The 13763-nt window shown below is 35.2% G+C and overlaps 1 protein-coding gene across 3 annotated transcripts in view; it reads left to right on the top strand.

Moving 5' to 3' along the window:
* LOC110103414 (GPI mannosyltransferase 3) overlaps window positions 1-13763 on the top strand; it is a 41450-nt gene that overhangs the window by 20213 nt on the left and 7474 nt on the right. For 2 of the 3 annotated variants that reach the window (XM_020832131.2, XM_028699818.1), the window contains exons 2-10: window positions 5484-5781; window positions 5864-5981; window positions 6057-6161; window positions 6295-6584; window positions 7412-7693; window positions 7810-8005; window positions 8978-9129; window positions 9208-9370; window positions 9806-9911. In XM_020832131.2, coding sequence (XP_020687790.2) covers window positions 5540-5781; window positions 5864-5981; window positions 6057-6161; window positions 6295-6584; window positions 7412-7693; window positions 7810-8005; window positions 8978-9129; window positions 9208-9370; window positions 9806-9889 — 1632 coding nt within the window. In that variant the 5' untranslated portion in view covers window positions 5484-5539 and the 3' untranslated portion in view covers window positions 9890-9911. The remainder of the gene's footprint in view (window positions 1-5483; window positions 5782-5863; window positions 5982-6056; window positions 6162-6294; window positions 6585-7411; window positions 7694-7809; window positions 8006-8977; window positions 9130-9207; window positions 9371-9805; window positions 9912-13763) is intronic. The other variant, XM_020832149.2, reaches the window with a different exon arrangement.

Genomic DNA, 13763 nt, shown 5'->3' with positions numbered 1-13763 from the left:
TTTTAACAATTATTTGTACTACCAAATACCAATAATAAAACAACATGAATACAAAAATATACCAGTCCGCCGGGGGTCCAAGGGGGCGCTGCCCCCTGGCAGGGGTTTCTGGGGGCAGCGCCCCCGGAACAAAATTATATTATAAGAGTAATATTTAAATTCTGCTTGTTATATATGCTTAATACCGAGCGTACCGAGCATGTATCGCTTAGTACCGAGCATGTACCGAGCATGTACTGCGCGGTACCGAGCATGTACAATCTGATGAAGCGAGACATGAAGCAAATAACGGGAAGAAAGATCGTTACCTAGCCGTGAAAAAAGAACCTTTGAGAATTACAAGAAGCTGGAGAAGAAGAAGCGAGACATGAAGCAAATGACGGGAAGATTACGGGAAGCAAGAGAAGAAGAAGAAATAAATTGTTACCTTCGATCGCCTCCAGCTATGTTCGAACTTCGAACTCGACCGAACTGTGGTCGTCTAAGTTGGCGGAGTTCGCCTTTCAGTTCTCACCCGAAGCAGAAGCAGGTATGTTACCCTAATACTCGACTCTTATACGACTCTCACCGCTCGGTCTATATGCTTACAAATCGAAGCGGTGCCTCGTTTCGCTTCGAGGCGTTACGAACCGAAGCCTACGCCCCGTGCGAAATAAGCGCACGCTCCGCCGAATCCAACGAGGCGTAAGCCTCAACTCGCAAATGCTTCGCCTCGCCTTAAGTCGCGTCTCAGTGCTTACGCCTCTTCCGCCTTTTTAATCGTTGGTATGGATTTGCAAACAAAGATTTTGTAATTCTTCAATGACTTGTCTATATTATTATTGCTAAACTCAGCTCGCAATGTTTTATTGCATCCTTTGGACAAAAATAATTCCTCTTATGTGTTTTATGGTTTTTTATATATGTTAGTAATATTTCTTGTTAGGCATCTATAATGGATATTTAATTCTTATGCATTATCTTAATGATAAAGTTCCTAATTCCAGTACTCCATAATATTATATACAAAATTACCTTTAATTATAAATAATCTATTTACCTTATTCAAGCATTAGTTTACTAAAATTTATTTTCTCTATTACAATATTTACTAAAGTTAAGGCAAGGAAACATATTGCTTTTTGAAGGCATAACTTCAATTGATGTTGTTACAGTGTTTGCATCCAACAAGCGACATAAATGGTATTGTTGCCCTTTAGTAATTATGGTAATATAAATTATTTTGTTGTGGTCGATTTTGGATGTTCAATATGTTGCTATGTAGTGTGGTCATAGAGTGGTTAACTATGATTGTAATGAAGTACATATTTGATTATAAATTTTACTATGCAAATGCTCTTTTATGGCTCAACGTAGTAATAGTATATGGTAGATCATGGTGTACATGTGCAACTCTTTGGAATGGAGGTATTGTTTCAATATAATAGTAGTTATTGGTTTTTGAATAGGTGGCTAGATGTTCTGTATGGAATTATGGCATAATTTTCAGAGTTATTAAAATTATGAAGTTTTTTCTTATAGTATAATTATTTTAGCTACTTTTGTGTTATTTTTTTAATAATAGTTTTAAATTTATTAGGCCATTTGGAGCATATGGTATTATAAGATTTATAATCATTAGTTATTTTGTGATACTACACTTATCTGAGCTATTTTTCACCATGTGACTCACCTTTTATATGATATGGCTTTTATATTATTATTAAATGGTTTTTGAAATATATAGATGAATTAAATGGAGATGTGATTTATTTCCTCCTGAATGTAAATTTTGGAATGGAATTCATTTTTCATTCGCTGAAGTTTTATAAAAGCATTTGCTCTCTTGTTGCTATGTTTTCAAATTATGTTCATTCCTACTAAGTTTTATTTAATTTTTTGTTGAAGTACAGAGGATGAATTTGTTGGATCACTTGCTGAATATTGATGTTATTCAAATCATTAAGAGATATCTTATTGCAAGGATTAAATTCTATTTAAAAGTACTAAATTGTAAACTGAATCTTCTGATGGTTTGGAATTCAATATGAACAAACTGAGCTTCTTATATATTTGATTTGCTATGATACAAAAGTATCAATTTATCAGTTTCCGATGGTTTTGAATTCCATATGAACAAATTGAGCTTCTTCTATATTTGTTTTGCTATGGCACAAAAGCATCACTTTATCAATTTCTATTTTTTGTTCAAGATTGTTGTTCCAATATTGAATCCTTTTATTAGTTTCTATTTTCTGTTGGAGATTTTTCTTCCAATATTTAAGCCTTTCGGCTTGTGTTTTTGAAAGGTGTTGAGATGGTTTGGAATTTTTTGGCTCATTATAAATAATTAATTTAGCGCATTATAAATCATTAATTTACCTTATTCAAGCATTAGTTTACTAAAGTTTATTTTCTCTATTAGCAATATTAACTAAATAGGTTTCGCTCTCAATCATCTCACAAGTATATGATGCGGAAAGTATGATCAAAGCATATTCATTTAATATGATGGATAATTGAGAGCAAAGCCTACTACACATCTCACAAGTGTCATTTATGAGATGTGAGATGTGGAATTGAGATGTGCAAAGTATGATCAAAGTCTATATATGAACATGAGCATGATGGAGTTGTAAATAAATGATTAATTTCAAAATGCTTCGCTTGGAGATGTCGAAAGGGTAATCTTACTAATAGTAAAAACCCGCTTGGAATTCTTCCTGTAGCAAATCCCCGCTTTTTATTTTTTTCTTGCTTGTTTTAATCCACTTGGGCCCCTTCGACTTCCGCTCGGCTATTAAACGGGTTTGCCTTTCGTCTTCTCCATTTATTCGTTTTTATTCAACTGCTTCCCTGCTTGGCTCACTAGGAATGGGTTTTCTTTTCCTCTTCTCCATTTCTTCGTTGCTGCTATATATATTAAAATTGCTACTAATTTAGTCTTCTAATGAATGTTATATTTATTTTAAGTAGGGCACATGACCAATTATATATTTCTGAACTCCGTATAGGAAGCAATTTTAAAACAAAATTAGGTTAGATTTGAAATTGAGACCTTTACCGTTAGAAACATGGGTGTGCATGGTCTTACTTAGAGCTCTTTGATAACATTGTATGCAGCATGAAAGATCATTTTCCCCTCCTAATATTTTTAACTACTTGTAATGAAAATTTACCTTGCACAATCATTGGTTTTTCTTACATTAAAAATTCTTGTAAGCTCAACAAATTTCTTCAAAAAATAGAAATGTTTACAATTGCTTTCCACTATTTCAGATTTGGCAATATTCATGAATTGCATTTGGTTTCATCCTCCAAATTGATAGTATAGTATCAGTTGGGTAATGTGTTTCTTAATGCATGTGGTTGCCCGTTGCTCTAATGGTTATGTACTTATGTTCTAATTTTCTTATTTCATTTCAACTATATGTATTATTCATTGCATATTATATAACAATCTTCAAGTTCTTTTTTTAATGAATTATATGTGATTTGATCCATGTATTCGAGATACGTATGCAAGCTAATATTACAGATTTGTTCTTATCATTTAATTCACCTTCTCATTTCTATATTTATTGTGTGGTGAAATTGAGCATATTAGACCATGTCGTCATTGGCAAGTTATATGTGAGTTTTTGTTCATGTTTGTGATGAATATCTTTATTTACATTTATTACCAATTTTTCTTAACTCAAGCTCTCGTCTACTTCTTTCTCTTATTAAGTGTTTAAGTTACACCATTTTATTATTATTGCCACATCTATAGCTTAAGAATGTTTTTTTTTGTTTGGATCTTGAATATAAAGTTAACATATGTGTGATGCTTTATTCTTGATGAATTTTGGAATCTGAAAGTTCTAATGTCTGCTTTAAAAATAAAATAAAAAAGGGACAGTAGATAGCTATTAGTAATTAAATTCTAAAGCAGTTTATAAACAGTTTCTAAATTAAGAGAATTGGTTTTGTTGCTTATATTAATGATCATTTATATTGAATCTCCATAGTTGTTTTATTTTAATTTATTACCTTCTGGTATTATGATGTAATATTTTATTGTTTATATTTGCTAAAAGTTACTGAAAGTTTTTTTTATTTAACTAAATTCTACCATTGAACATTAATTTCCTTACTGGCTTCTTACTCTTGCTGATAATCGTAGAAGATGCATTATGGTGGGTCTCAAATACGTAACCAAAATCATTGGAATGAAATTATTGACCATGTTGGTTTGTTTAAGTCTTTTAGAGAAACCTAGCTAGGTATATGGTTCTGTTATATATACGCTTATGCTATTCATCAGGACATTACTTGGAACTATGGATAATTTTATTTTGAAGGATGCTACTGTGAGGAAATGATTGAATCTCAGGTTATTCTCCTATTGCTTGCATATAGTAGTAGTGAGTCATATTGCATTTTATTTATATATATTTCTTAGAAATGTGCCTTTCTTATTGTTGCTGTGGTTCAATTTATACGATCAATTGTTTGTTGAGTTTTCTCCCAAATTATCTTGTCATGAATATTCATTTTGATGACCTTTTGCTTTATGTGAATCCACTTGTTTTTGAAGATATAGTTTGCGAGATTTTTAAAATTAGGTATTTAACCACACATTTGCTATAGTTATATATATACCAGAAGAAATTTTATTTTAGATCTTAACCTTATTTTGTCGTTGATCATATAAATTACTGGACTTTGATTTCCATCCATCTTTCTAAATATACTTACCTAGGAATGTGGATAGGTTTATTTCAAATCATGATTGAATATAATTAATAATTAAAATTACTTATAGTGATAAACTTAATAATTTTATATTTTTATAAAAAATATATAATATAAATTTTATATTTAAAATTTTATTCAGCTGACAATAAAACTAAATATGCTAACAAAAAAAAATATAGGTTAGACAAATTAAAAAACAAAATTGCATTTTATGCTCCAAAGTAATATTTTTTGTTGGTCATTGTGGGACGCTGTTATCTTAATTCAATTTACATGAAATTTGTCAGATTTATACTAATTGTTAGTCTTTCTCATTGTGACATTCACTGTTGTTTGCAAGATAAATTAATGCTCTTATAGGTAATGCTTTATTATAGGCATATTTTTGTTTGTTTTGAGTAACTAATTTAGTCAGCTGATGGGTGCTCTGTTGATGTTAACAAATCAATTAATTATAAACCCCTTATGTTACACATAAGTTTATTTTTAAAAAATTTCATTTGATTTTAATGAGTGTATTTCAAGAATATTAGAGGTTAATTAATATGCCTATATTGATATAAAATTTAATATCATTGATATAACATGTTATAAATTATTTATTATTTATTATTATCATTTATTTATTTTTTAAATTTTATGCACGCACGTGCATTTGTACCATTTTGATTAAATGGCTGAACATTATAATTTCCGCACTTATTTTATATTTGCTTGCTCATCTTTTTATCGAAGTTTTGTTTAGATATACTTCTATTCTACAGGAAAATGTTGTAACACAGTCAAGCTTTGTTCTCACCGTGCACTCATCTCAGCTTTCATGAGCCTTCGACATCAATTATTTATGGGAACTTCAAAGACTGAGAATCTTAATCTCAAATCTAGAAAACATCAGCGAGATAAAAAGGGAGAAGCACCATATTATGCTTTCTTCTCTTTGGAAAAGAGGATCTTTGCCTTTTGCCTAGCATTCCGGGCTCTCAATTCCCTTTTGGTGCAGACGTACTTCAATCCCGATGAACACTGGCAGGCCCTTGAAGTAGCCCATCAGATGGTATTTGGGTATGGTTTGAATCTCAAACTCTTTCAATTTCGTTGCTTGCTCAGTGGATTCATTTTTACAGTTTTCTTGGATTGTGTGTAGTTATGGACACCTCACATGGGAGTGGAAGAAGGGGATACGCAGCTATCTTCACCCTTTGGTGTTCGCTCTGCTTTATAAAGTCATGGCCATCCTTCGATTGGATACTCCATGGTTTATGGTGATAAATCTGCATTACTCACATTTTTTTTTTTAAAATTTTTTTCATGTATAATTGATCTCTTACTTATTTTAGATGAAGGCTCCGCGGTTTATGCAGTCAATGATTTCTTCTGTTGGAGACCTTTACCTATACAAGCTTTCCCGAATAGTCTTCAGCCACCGGGTTGCAAAATTTGCTGTATCCTTTTGTCTTTATTCTGCTTTTCATGGGCTATTTAGATTAATGCAATTCCACTCGATCTATAACATCTTAGCTGGTAGATGGTACACTTATGTTAGAAAAGATGATGTCCTTAACTTTGTTTTGAAAGCTATTTTCTCAATTATCAAACTGGTTCATGTTCTTCTGCATGCCACGGACATTATCAAATAGTTTGGAAACTGTATTAACTATTATAGGCCTCTATTATTGGATTTCTTTCCTTGGTATTTCTAAGCATTATGTGCCATTCACTTCAAGGAAGATAGCTTTGTTTATATCAGCACTAGCTTGTGCGATCCGACCTACAAGTGCTATAATATGGATTTATGTTGGAATTTTTGATATTTTGGGAATACAAAAGAAGCTCAGATTCTTATTTCTTGAGGTACTATTCATAGGGTATGTACTTTACTCGAACAGTTTTACCTTTTTCTCATATTGTTGAATAAAATGTATTACTATGTTGACAACGGTGAGGTGGCTAGTAAGGGGTGGAAATGCCCTTGAGTTTGCTTTGTATTCGGAAACTGTCTGAATATGAGAAATTCCAAATACACAAAAAAGAGCTAGAATGGAATACATCACATTTGCTTTGCTTTACGTTAAATTTATTACCTTTTTCTCATTTGTTTATTATTGAAACAAATGATTTGCTTCTTTTTTCAATATCTTAAATTGAATTAGTTAAGTTTCATTTTAAGATTTCTTTTCTATCGTAGGTTTGATTCATGGAGATCTTGCAAAACATTAGATGAAAACTTAGGTAGTTTAATGGGTTGTTTTAACTTCAGTAACATCTATCATTCAAATGATTAGTTTTTATGTGGCTTATCCAGAGCTTGATAGCCATCTTAGCCATAACTGATTGTGAATATTCTGTTAGCTTACACAATATTGATCCCTTTGAGCATCAAGATTCATGGAGCCCTTGCAAAATATTTTAAATGAAAACTTAGCTAGTTTGTTGAGCTGATTATTCTTCAGTAACAGTTTTCGTTCAAATGATTAGTTTTTTACATTTCTAGCATTAGAAATATTTTTGTAGTGAAATAAGAAGTTCTAGCAGGATTATATCATGGATCAATGTTCAAGTAAAGAAACTTGGTTTATATTTTTTTACTGGAGATAGTTTTGATTGCATATGCTCAATATCTGCCATGCTTCTTTACTAAATTAATTTCTGTTCACTTGTTTATTTTCTCCCGTTAACATTCTCCTTTGAACAGGATTTTTGTGTTTGCACTCACTTGTCTACTAGATTGGTGGATGTATGGGTCTTGGACCTTCGTGGCAATTAATTTTATCAGGTTCAATTTTTTTTCATCTGGAGGGGATTATTATGGAACCCATGTTTGGCATTGGTACTTCTCCCAGGGCTTCCCAGCAATGATTTTCACTTTCTTGCCGTATTCTTTATTAGGCATATTCAAGTCGAAAGAATGGAGGCTTTCTGGCCTTATTGCCTGGGTTTTAGGGATCTACAGTATGCTTGGTCATAAGGAATTTCGGTAATCCGGTTTTATTATTATCTTAAGAATCATCTTCTTTAAAGATAGCATCTGTATTTTCTTTGAAAAAATAATTTTCACTATTATCTATATGAAAAATAACTTTGATTTTTCAGGTTTGTCTTGCCAGTACTTCCAATATCTTTAATGTTCTCAGGCTATTCATTGGCAGCATTATCACAATCCAAGCCTTCTCGCCGTGAAAAGGGGAGATTTTTAGGCATGAGATGTACTTCAAGAATACAACTGAGCATTTTATTCCTTATTGCAACTAATATTCCAATGGCATTATATATGAGTCTAGTACACCAGGTGAGATACTCTTTCAGTAAAACATCAATATTAGATCTATTAAATGTGTCTGAGAAATTCCACTTTTACTGTGAAATGCTGGTAATATGTACGTTGCATCTATCTTTGCCTACGTTATAGGTATTTCTTGATTATGTTTAATTATTGTTTAGTTTTTTTCTCTAAACAACTCCATGACCAACATAATAATATATGATCATATGATAGATCTTCATATAGGATACTTTGTTTACGCAGTTTTTCTTCAAAAAAGATTAAAAATCTTGGTTAGAGCTGTTGTTACGGTGGATTGATTCAATGACCTTAATGTAGAAGAGTTTTCATCGTTAATTATTTAGTAAAGGGTAGTAAAGTTGGGCCAATATTTTGAACCTATGCAATCTTTGTCCTGGAGTCAAGGATATTGACACATATATGCTAAGCTTATAAATTATCATGTGAGCTTGCGATTGATATAAGCATGTCCAGTTTGGCAAAGCTAGATAGATGCTTCTCTTTCACCCACTTATAACCCGTCAATAATGGAAGGAGATTGGCAGGAAGAGACTGGAGTTTAGTTGAATCTAAATTAGCATTAGCTTGACACACATCATTTACCAAAATCAAAGCAAAGAACTTGATAGTACACATGATAGCATGGAGAATCAATAAGATTTTGGTTTGGTCATCAAAAGTTTGTACCACGGGCTGCAATCAAATATGGAACAAACTTTTAAAAAAAAGTTGAGTTAATTTTATCGTTTTCTTTTCTTTTTTTATTCATGGGTTTACTTAGATTATGCTGCAAAGCCTTTTGCATGCTCTCTTTCCTTTTTTTGTGAACTGTTGCGCTGTTCTCCTTTAATATAGTAGCTATCTGAAATAAATTTCTGATCCGTTGGTGATAACCTTTCTATGCTTGGTATGCTGGATTTTATTATGGTTGGCTGGCCTAGAAGTTTTTTTAATGATTATTAATACCAATTTTTATAGAGGGGAAGTGAAGATGTGATGTACTATCTATCTAAAGAGGCAAAAGATGGAAAAATTAAGAGTATTCTATTTTTGATGCCCTGTCACTCTACAGCTTATTACTCCTCCTTGCACCATAATCTGCCCATGCGTTTTCTGGATTGCTCTCCCAGGTGAAGTCCCTTACCTTTCTTTTTTTGTTATGCATTTTAACTTAGATGTTAACATCTAATTAAATTTTTCTATTTCAGTCACACTAAGGGCGTCCTAGATGAGTCGGATCAATTCATGGCAAACCCGGCTGGTTTTGTATCAGAGATGTTCCAGCATATTTCATTACCCAGTCACATTGTAGTATTTGATTCTCAAGAAAAAAAATTGGAAGAGATTCTTACTCTATTTTCTTTCAGAGAGGTTATATTGACTCTTTTTTTATACCTATTCAGAACCTTGATGAATTCTCTATCTGGATTCTCTCTATTTTCTCTTGATTGCAATAAAACAAAATCATATTTTTTCCATTCAAGCCACCTAGTTGTTTGCAGAAGTTATGAGGTTTAGGCCTTAGATCAATTAGTTTTGATTAATATAACGAATCTTTCATTTCAGTGTTACAAGGTAGTGGTATGATTCTTTTTTAACGCGTTATCTGAAAAGTAGGGCATTTTAAACCCCTTCTGCAACAATAAGCAATTATTGCTCCAACAGAAAGTGAATTGTTAATAATAGCATTATAACACATGTCAACTCATGGGTGGATAGGATAGGCTAAACTATAGCATGAGAGATTATTTTGTTCTTTAATTCTTTCTACTTGTATAAGCTCAACTGTTTTTTTTTTTTTGACAGGAGAAGAGGTTCTTCCATGCTCATTTTAAAGTGGACCGTGATCTGCAAGCGTCTATAGCTGTTTATGTGTTGAATGCTAGTTGATGAGTATACCTTCATGTTACAGGCCTGTCTTCTATCTTACACCTTTTTTCGTCTTTGTTTCCTTGCTTTTTGCTGACCCCATGTAGTGGGATAAAGACTTGATGTTGTTTCCTTGCTTTTTTATTTATTCCTGCTGGCATGCATCAGATTGAGACTTTGTCAAACCAAAAGTGCTTGCGTTAAAGTTTGATATTCAATGTATCATATATAAACAGATTTTAAATTGTTTCCTATTTATGTTTGTAACTGTGAGTCATAAAAATGTTTATGAATGGAGGGCATGAGGGGTCCCATATCTCCTTTGACTTAGGTTATTCTGCTCATGAATACAGCCAAGACTATCATTTAGTATAAAATGGGCATTATATCGCAATGACCACATCCAGGTACATAAATTTCTGCATCTACTTTTGGAAGCTTTGTCTAGCATTTTCTGTGGATTGGAACTCTTCTATCCCCACTTGTGTCCTGTTGACCTTTCGTGTGCTACTCCCTTCAGCTGCTTTTTGTCCTTCTGTCTCCCCTTTGCTGATTGGATACCTGAAGCGGCTGTTTGGGCTGTTTAGCTCCCTCTCTTCCCCTATATATAGTGACTGTGACTTTAAAGTGAAGTTTTGGAATGATTTTTGGAATTTAAAAACCTGCGGGTTTTGTTCTAGCTTGCGAGCTAGCCCACTTTCTCTTCTCCTCTCTATAACTTTGTCTCGGGCTTCTTATCTATTTCTTCTCTCTGCAAGTTTCCACCCCAATTGTATCTTTCTTCTTAGGGGCTGTTTGGTTGCCTGAATTAGGAGTGTAAAGTAAAACAATTACATGTATTTATTAAATTTGGTTGTTTGGTTAATTTTCAGCGGAACAAAAGGAAATCATCCGAAGTATTAGGCGTGTATTAAGGAGCCTGTTTCACGTGAATTAGAAACTTGTTCAATATGAGCGGGTTATAAATTCATCGGAAGAAATCCTTGGCATCGTCGTCGTGCTGTTCGGCTTCATTGCACGAGAGGCTTCTTCGGCTCCTTCGTTCTTGTTCGACTTCGCTCCTTCGACGAAGTTCCCTTTGCTTGCCGGATCGGATGTTTTGACATTTTTATCAGATCCGCCTCTGCCTCTATCCACTCCTCAAATCTCTCCAAAAACGTGTCTCGTCTTCTCCCAAAAACCTTCTTCTCCCAAAAACGTGCCTCTATCCACTCCTCATCTCCACCTTCTTCTCTGTATCCCTTTCAACAACCACCTTCATCAACAAATGCCACTTCACAGTATGGCCGGCCATCCTCTCCAACGCCGGCCACCCCCCGCTTTCCTCCGCCGGCTTCGAACTCCCTACCGCTTCTTCTCGCTCCCTCCAATCCCCTCCCAACTGGTCCGGCCGCCTCTGGATATGGTGCCGGTTGCATTTTCCACAGCTCCAACAACGGCTCCTATGCAAAAGGCCAAACACCTACGGCAACCCTCGCCGAGTTCTCTCTCGCCGGCGGCGAGCGAAACAATATTGATTTCTACGCATTTGCCTTGTTGATGGATTCAACTTGGCGATGATCGTCAAAGGGGGGAAGGGGAGGTGTGCAGCGACGGGGTGTGTGGTGGATTTGAGCAAGAGGTGTCCGGCGGAGCTGAGGATTGGAGAATGCGAGGTGGCGGTGGCTTGCCGGAGCGCTTGCGAAACAAATCTCCTGCGTTTCTTTTACAGACAACCAAACAGAGCAAAATATTCGAAATGCATTACATTTACTTTACATTGCATTTACTTTACACTGCATTTCTTTTTCAGGCAACCAAACAACCCCTTAATCAATGAAAAGTTTTTAGGTGTTTTTATATTCTAAGATTGTGTTTGTCGTGTGAGTTGTATGTGTTGTCCGTTCTAAAAAATATATAAAAGTTGTAGTGTGTCTTTATTTTAATATTATCATTATTTTGTTTAAGTTTGTAATGGCTATGATAAGGAAGTCCAGTCTATCTTCTTAAGTTATATTAAGGAAAGTCTCGTTTGTGTGTCACCTTAGTAGTATTTTATCTAATATTGTGTGTATTTTCTTATTTTTGAAAGGAAGACGCTTGTTTGTTTTTGCAACCTTAGTTTCCTAAAAATTTTTGATTGCATTAATTTGGTATCAGAGCCTAGGTTTTTTTTGTCTTTTTTTTTTTTTAAGTTTTGGAAAAAAAAAGAAAAATTTGTACCTTCGGCTGCCTTTTGGCCTTCTACCTCCCCTTTGCTGATTAGATGCCTTGTTGTTTGGACTGTTTGGCTCCCTCTCTTCCCCTATATATAGTGGCTGTTTTGTGGCTTTTAAGAGGTGTTATGGAGTGATTTTTGGAGCTAAAATCTGCGGGTTTCTTCTTGGATAGCCTGCGAGCTAGTCCCTTGTCTCTTCCCCTCTCTTTGATTTCGTCTCGGGCTTCTTATCTACTTCTTCTCTCTGCAAGTATCCATCCAATTTGTATCATTCTTCTCTAAAATATATACAAGTTGTAGTGTGTCTTTATTTTAATATTATCGTTATCTTGTTTAAGTTTGTAATGGCTATGATAAGGAAGGTCAAGTATCTTTTTAAGTTATATTAAGGAAAGTCTCATTTGTGTGTCACCTTAGCAGTATTTTATCTATGGTAAGGGGGGCCCACAAGCTGGGCGGAAACATATCAAGGAGGCGGCTTAGCCCGCCTCTTGTAGAACTGGACCGGTTGGACCAGTCTATCAATACTCCCCTTCCAAAGATCCACCTTGTCCTCAAGGTGGAAATATGCTCGTGTTCCTGCGGAGGTGGCCATCCTTGAGGTGATTGAAAAATATTATTGTATTGCTGAACCAAGGGTTATACGGATAGAGAAACATCCCCTCACTCCTCAAATCTGATCGCATCCAACCTGTGTAGTCCCACCAGATAATCTTCCTCCACCTCTTGTTTGTCCCTAACCATGGTTTTAAGTAATGTCATGGCTTTGGATAGTCTTGCATCTCCCCTTATAACCACCTTTCTCCCTTCCACCTTTAATTCCATCGTGAATGCTCCCCAATTGTCCTTGGTTTCCCCCAAGGTTTGCAACCACTTCATCATCACTAGGATAACATCAGTGCTTCCTAACTCTGGTGGGAGAAAGTCTTCCCTTACTTGAATCCCCTGGATAATCAACAACACTCCTTTACAGATCCCCTGTACCCATCATCACCCCATAACAATCTGTGTCCACCAATTTCACTCCTAGTTGGTTGACAACCTGAGTGGAAATGAAATTATGGGTAGCCCCACTATCAATCAAAATAACTACCTCCATGCCTGCTATCTCCCCCCCCCCCCCTCGCCTTCATCGTTTGATTTGAGTTTAACCCTATCACTAAATTTAGGGAAGCCTCAGGCAGATCCAAATGCAGCTTCTCCTCCCTCTCTTCCTTTAACTCCCCCTCACCTCCCTCCTCAGTTTCCTCGTCATCACAGATGATGAGAACCTGAAGAGTTCGATCCTTACACCGATGTCCTGGCGTATACTTCTCCTTGCACCTGAAACACAACCCCTTTGCCCTCCTCTCCTGCATCTCCTTCTCTGTCAGCCTCTTAAAATTTTCCCCACTTCCTCCTACTGGCTTCTCCCTGGTGATCTCATTAATGTTGCCTGATGTATGCCCCTTGGGTGCTAGAAGAGTGGTCGTCGTCCTGTAAGAGCCTCCTGAGCTGTAGCTCCCTTCTCTAGATTCTTCTGATTTTTCACCAGCTGGGATAATTTCATGGCCTCCCCTAAGTCACGAGGCATCAAAACCTTCACTGCTACTCAAATATCTGCCTTCAACCCTTTCATGAAGTTCCTCTTCAATACCGTATCTGATAATCGCTCAACCCTACTAAGTAGGTGCTCAAACTGCTCCCGGTAGTCTGCTA

Source organism: Dendrobium catenatum, unplaced genomic scaffold (genome assembly GCF_001605985.2).
Source record: "Dendrobium catenatum unplaced genomic scaffold, ASM160598v2 fragScaff_scaffold_1395, whole genome shotgun sequence".
Classification (NCBI taxonomy): Eukaryota; Viridiplantae; Streptophyta; class Magnoliopsida; order Asparagales; family Orchidaceae; genus Dendrobium; species Dendrobium catenatum.
This window is presented reverse-complemented; position numbering and strand designations above follow the sequence as displayed.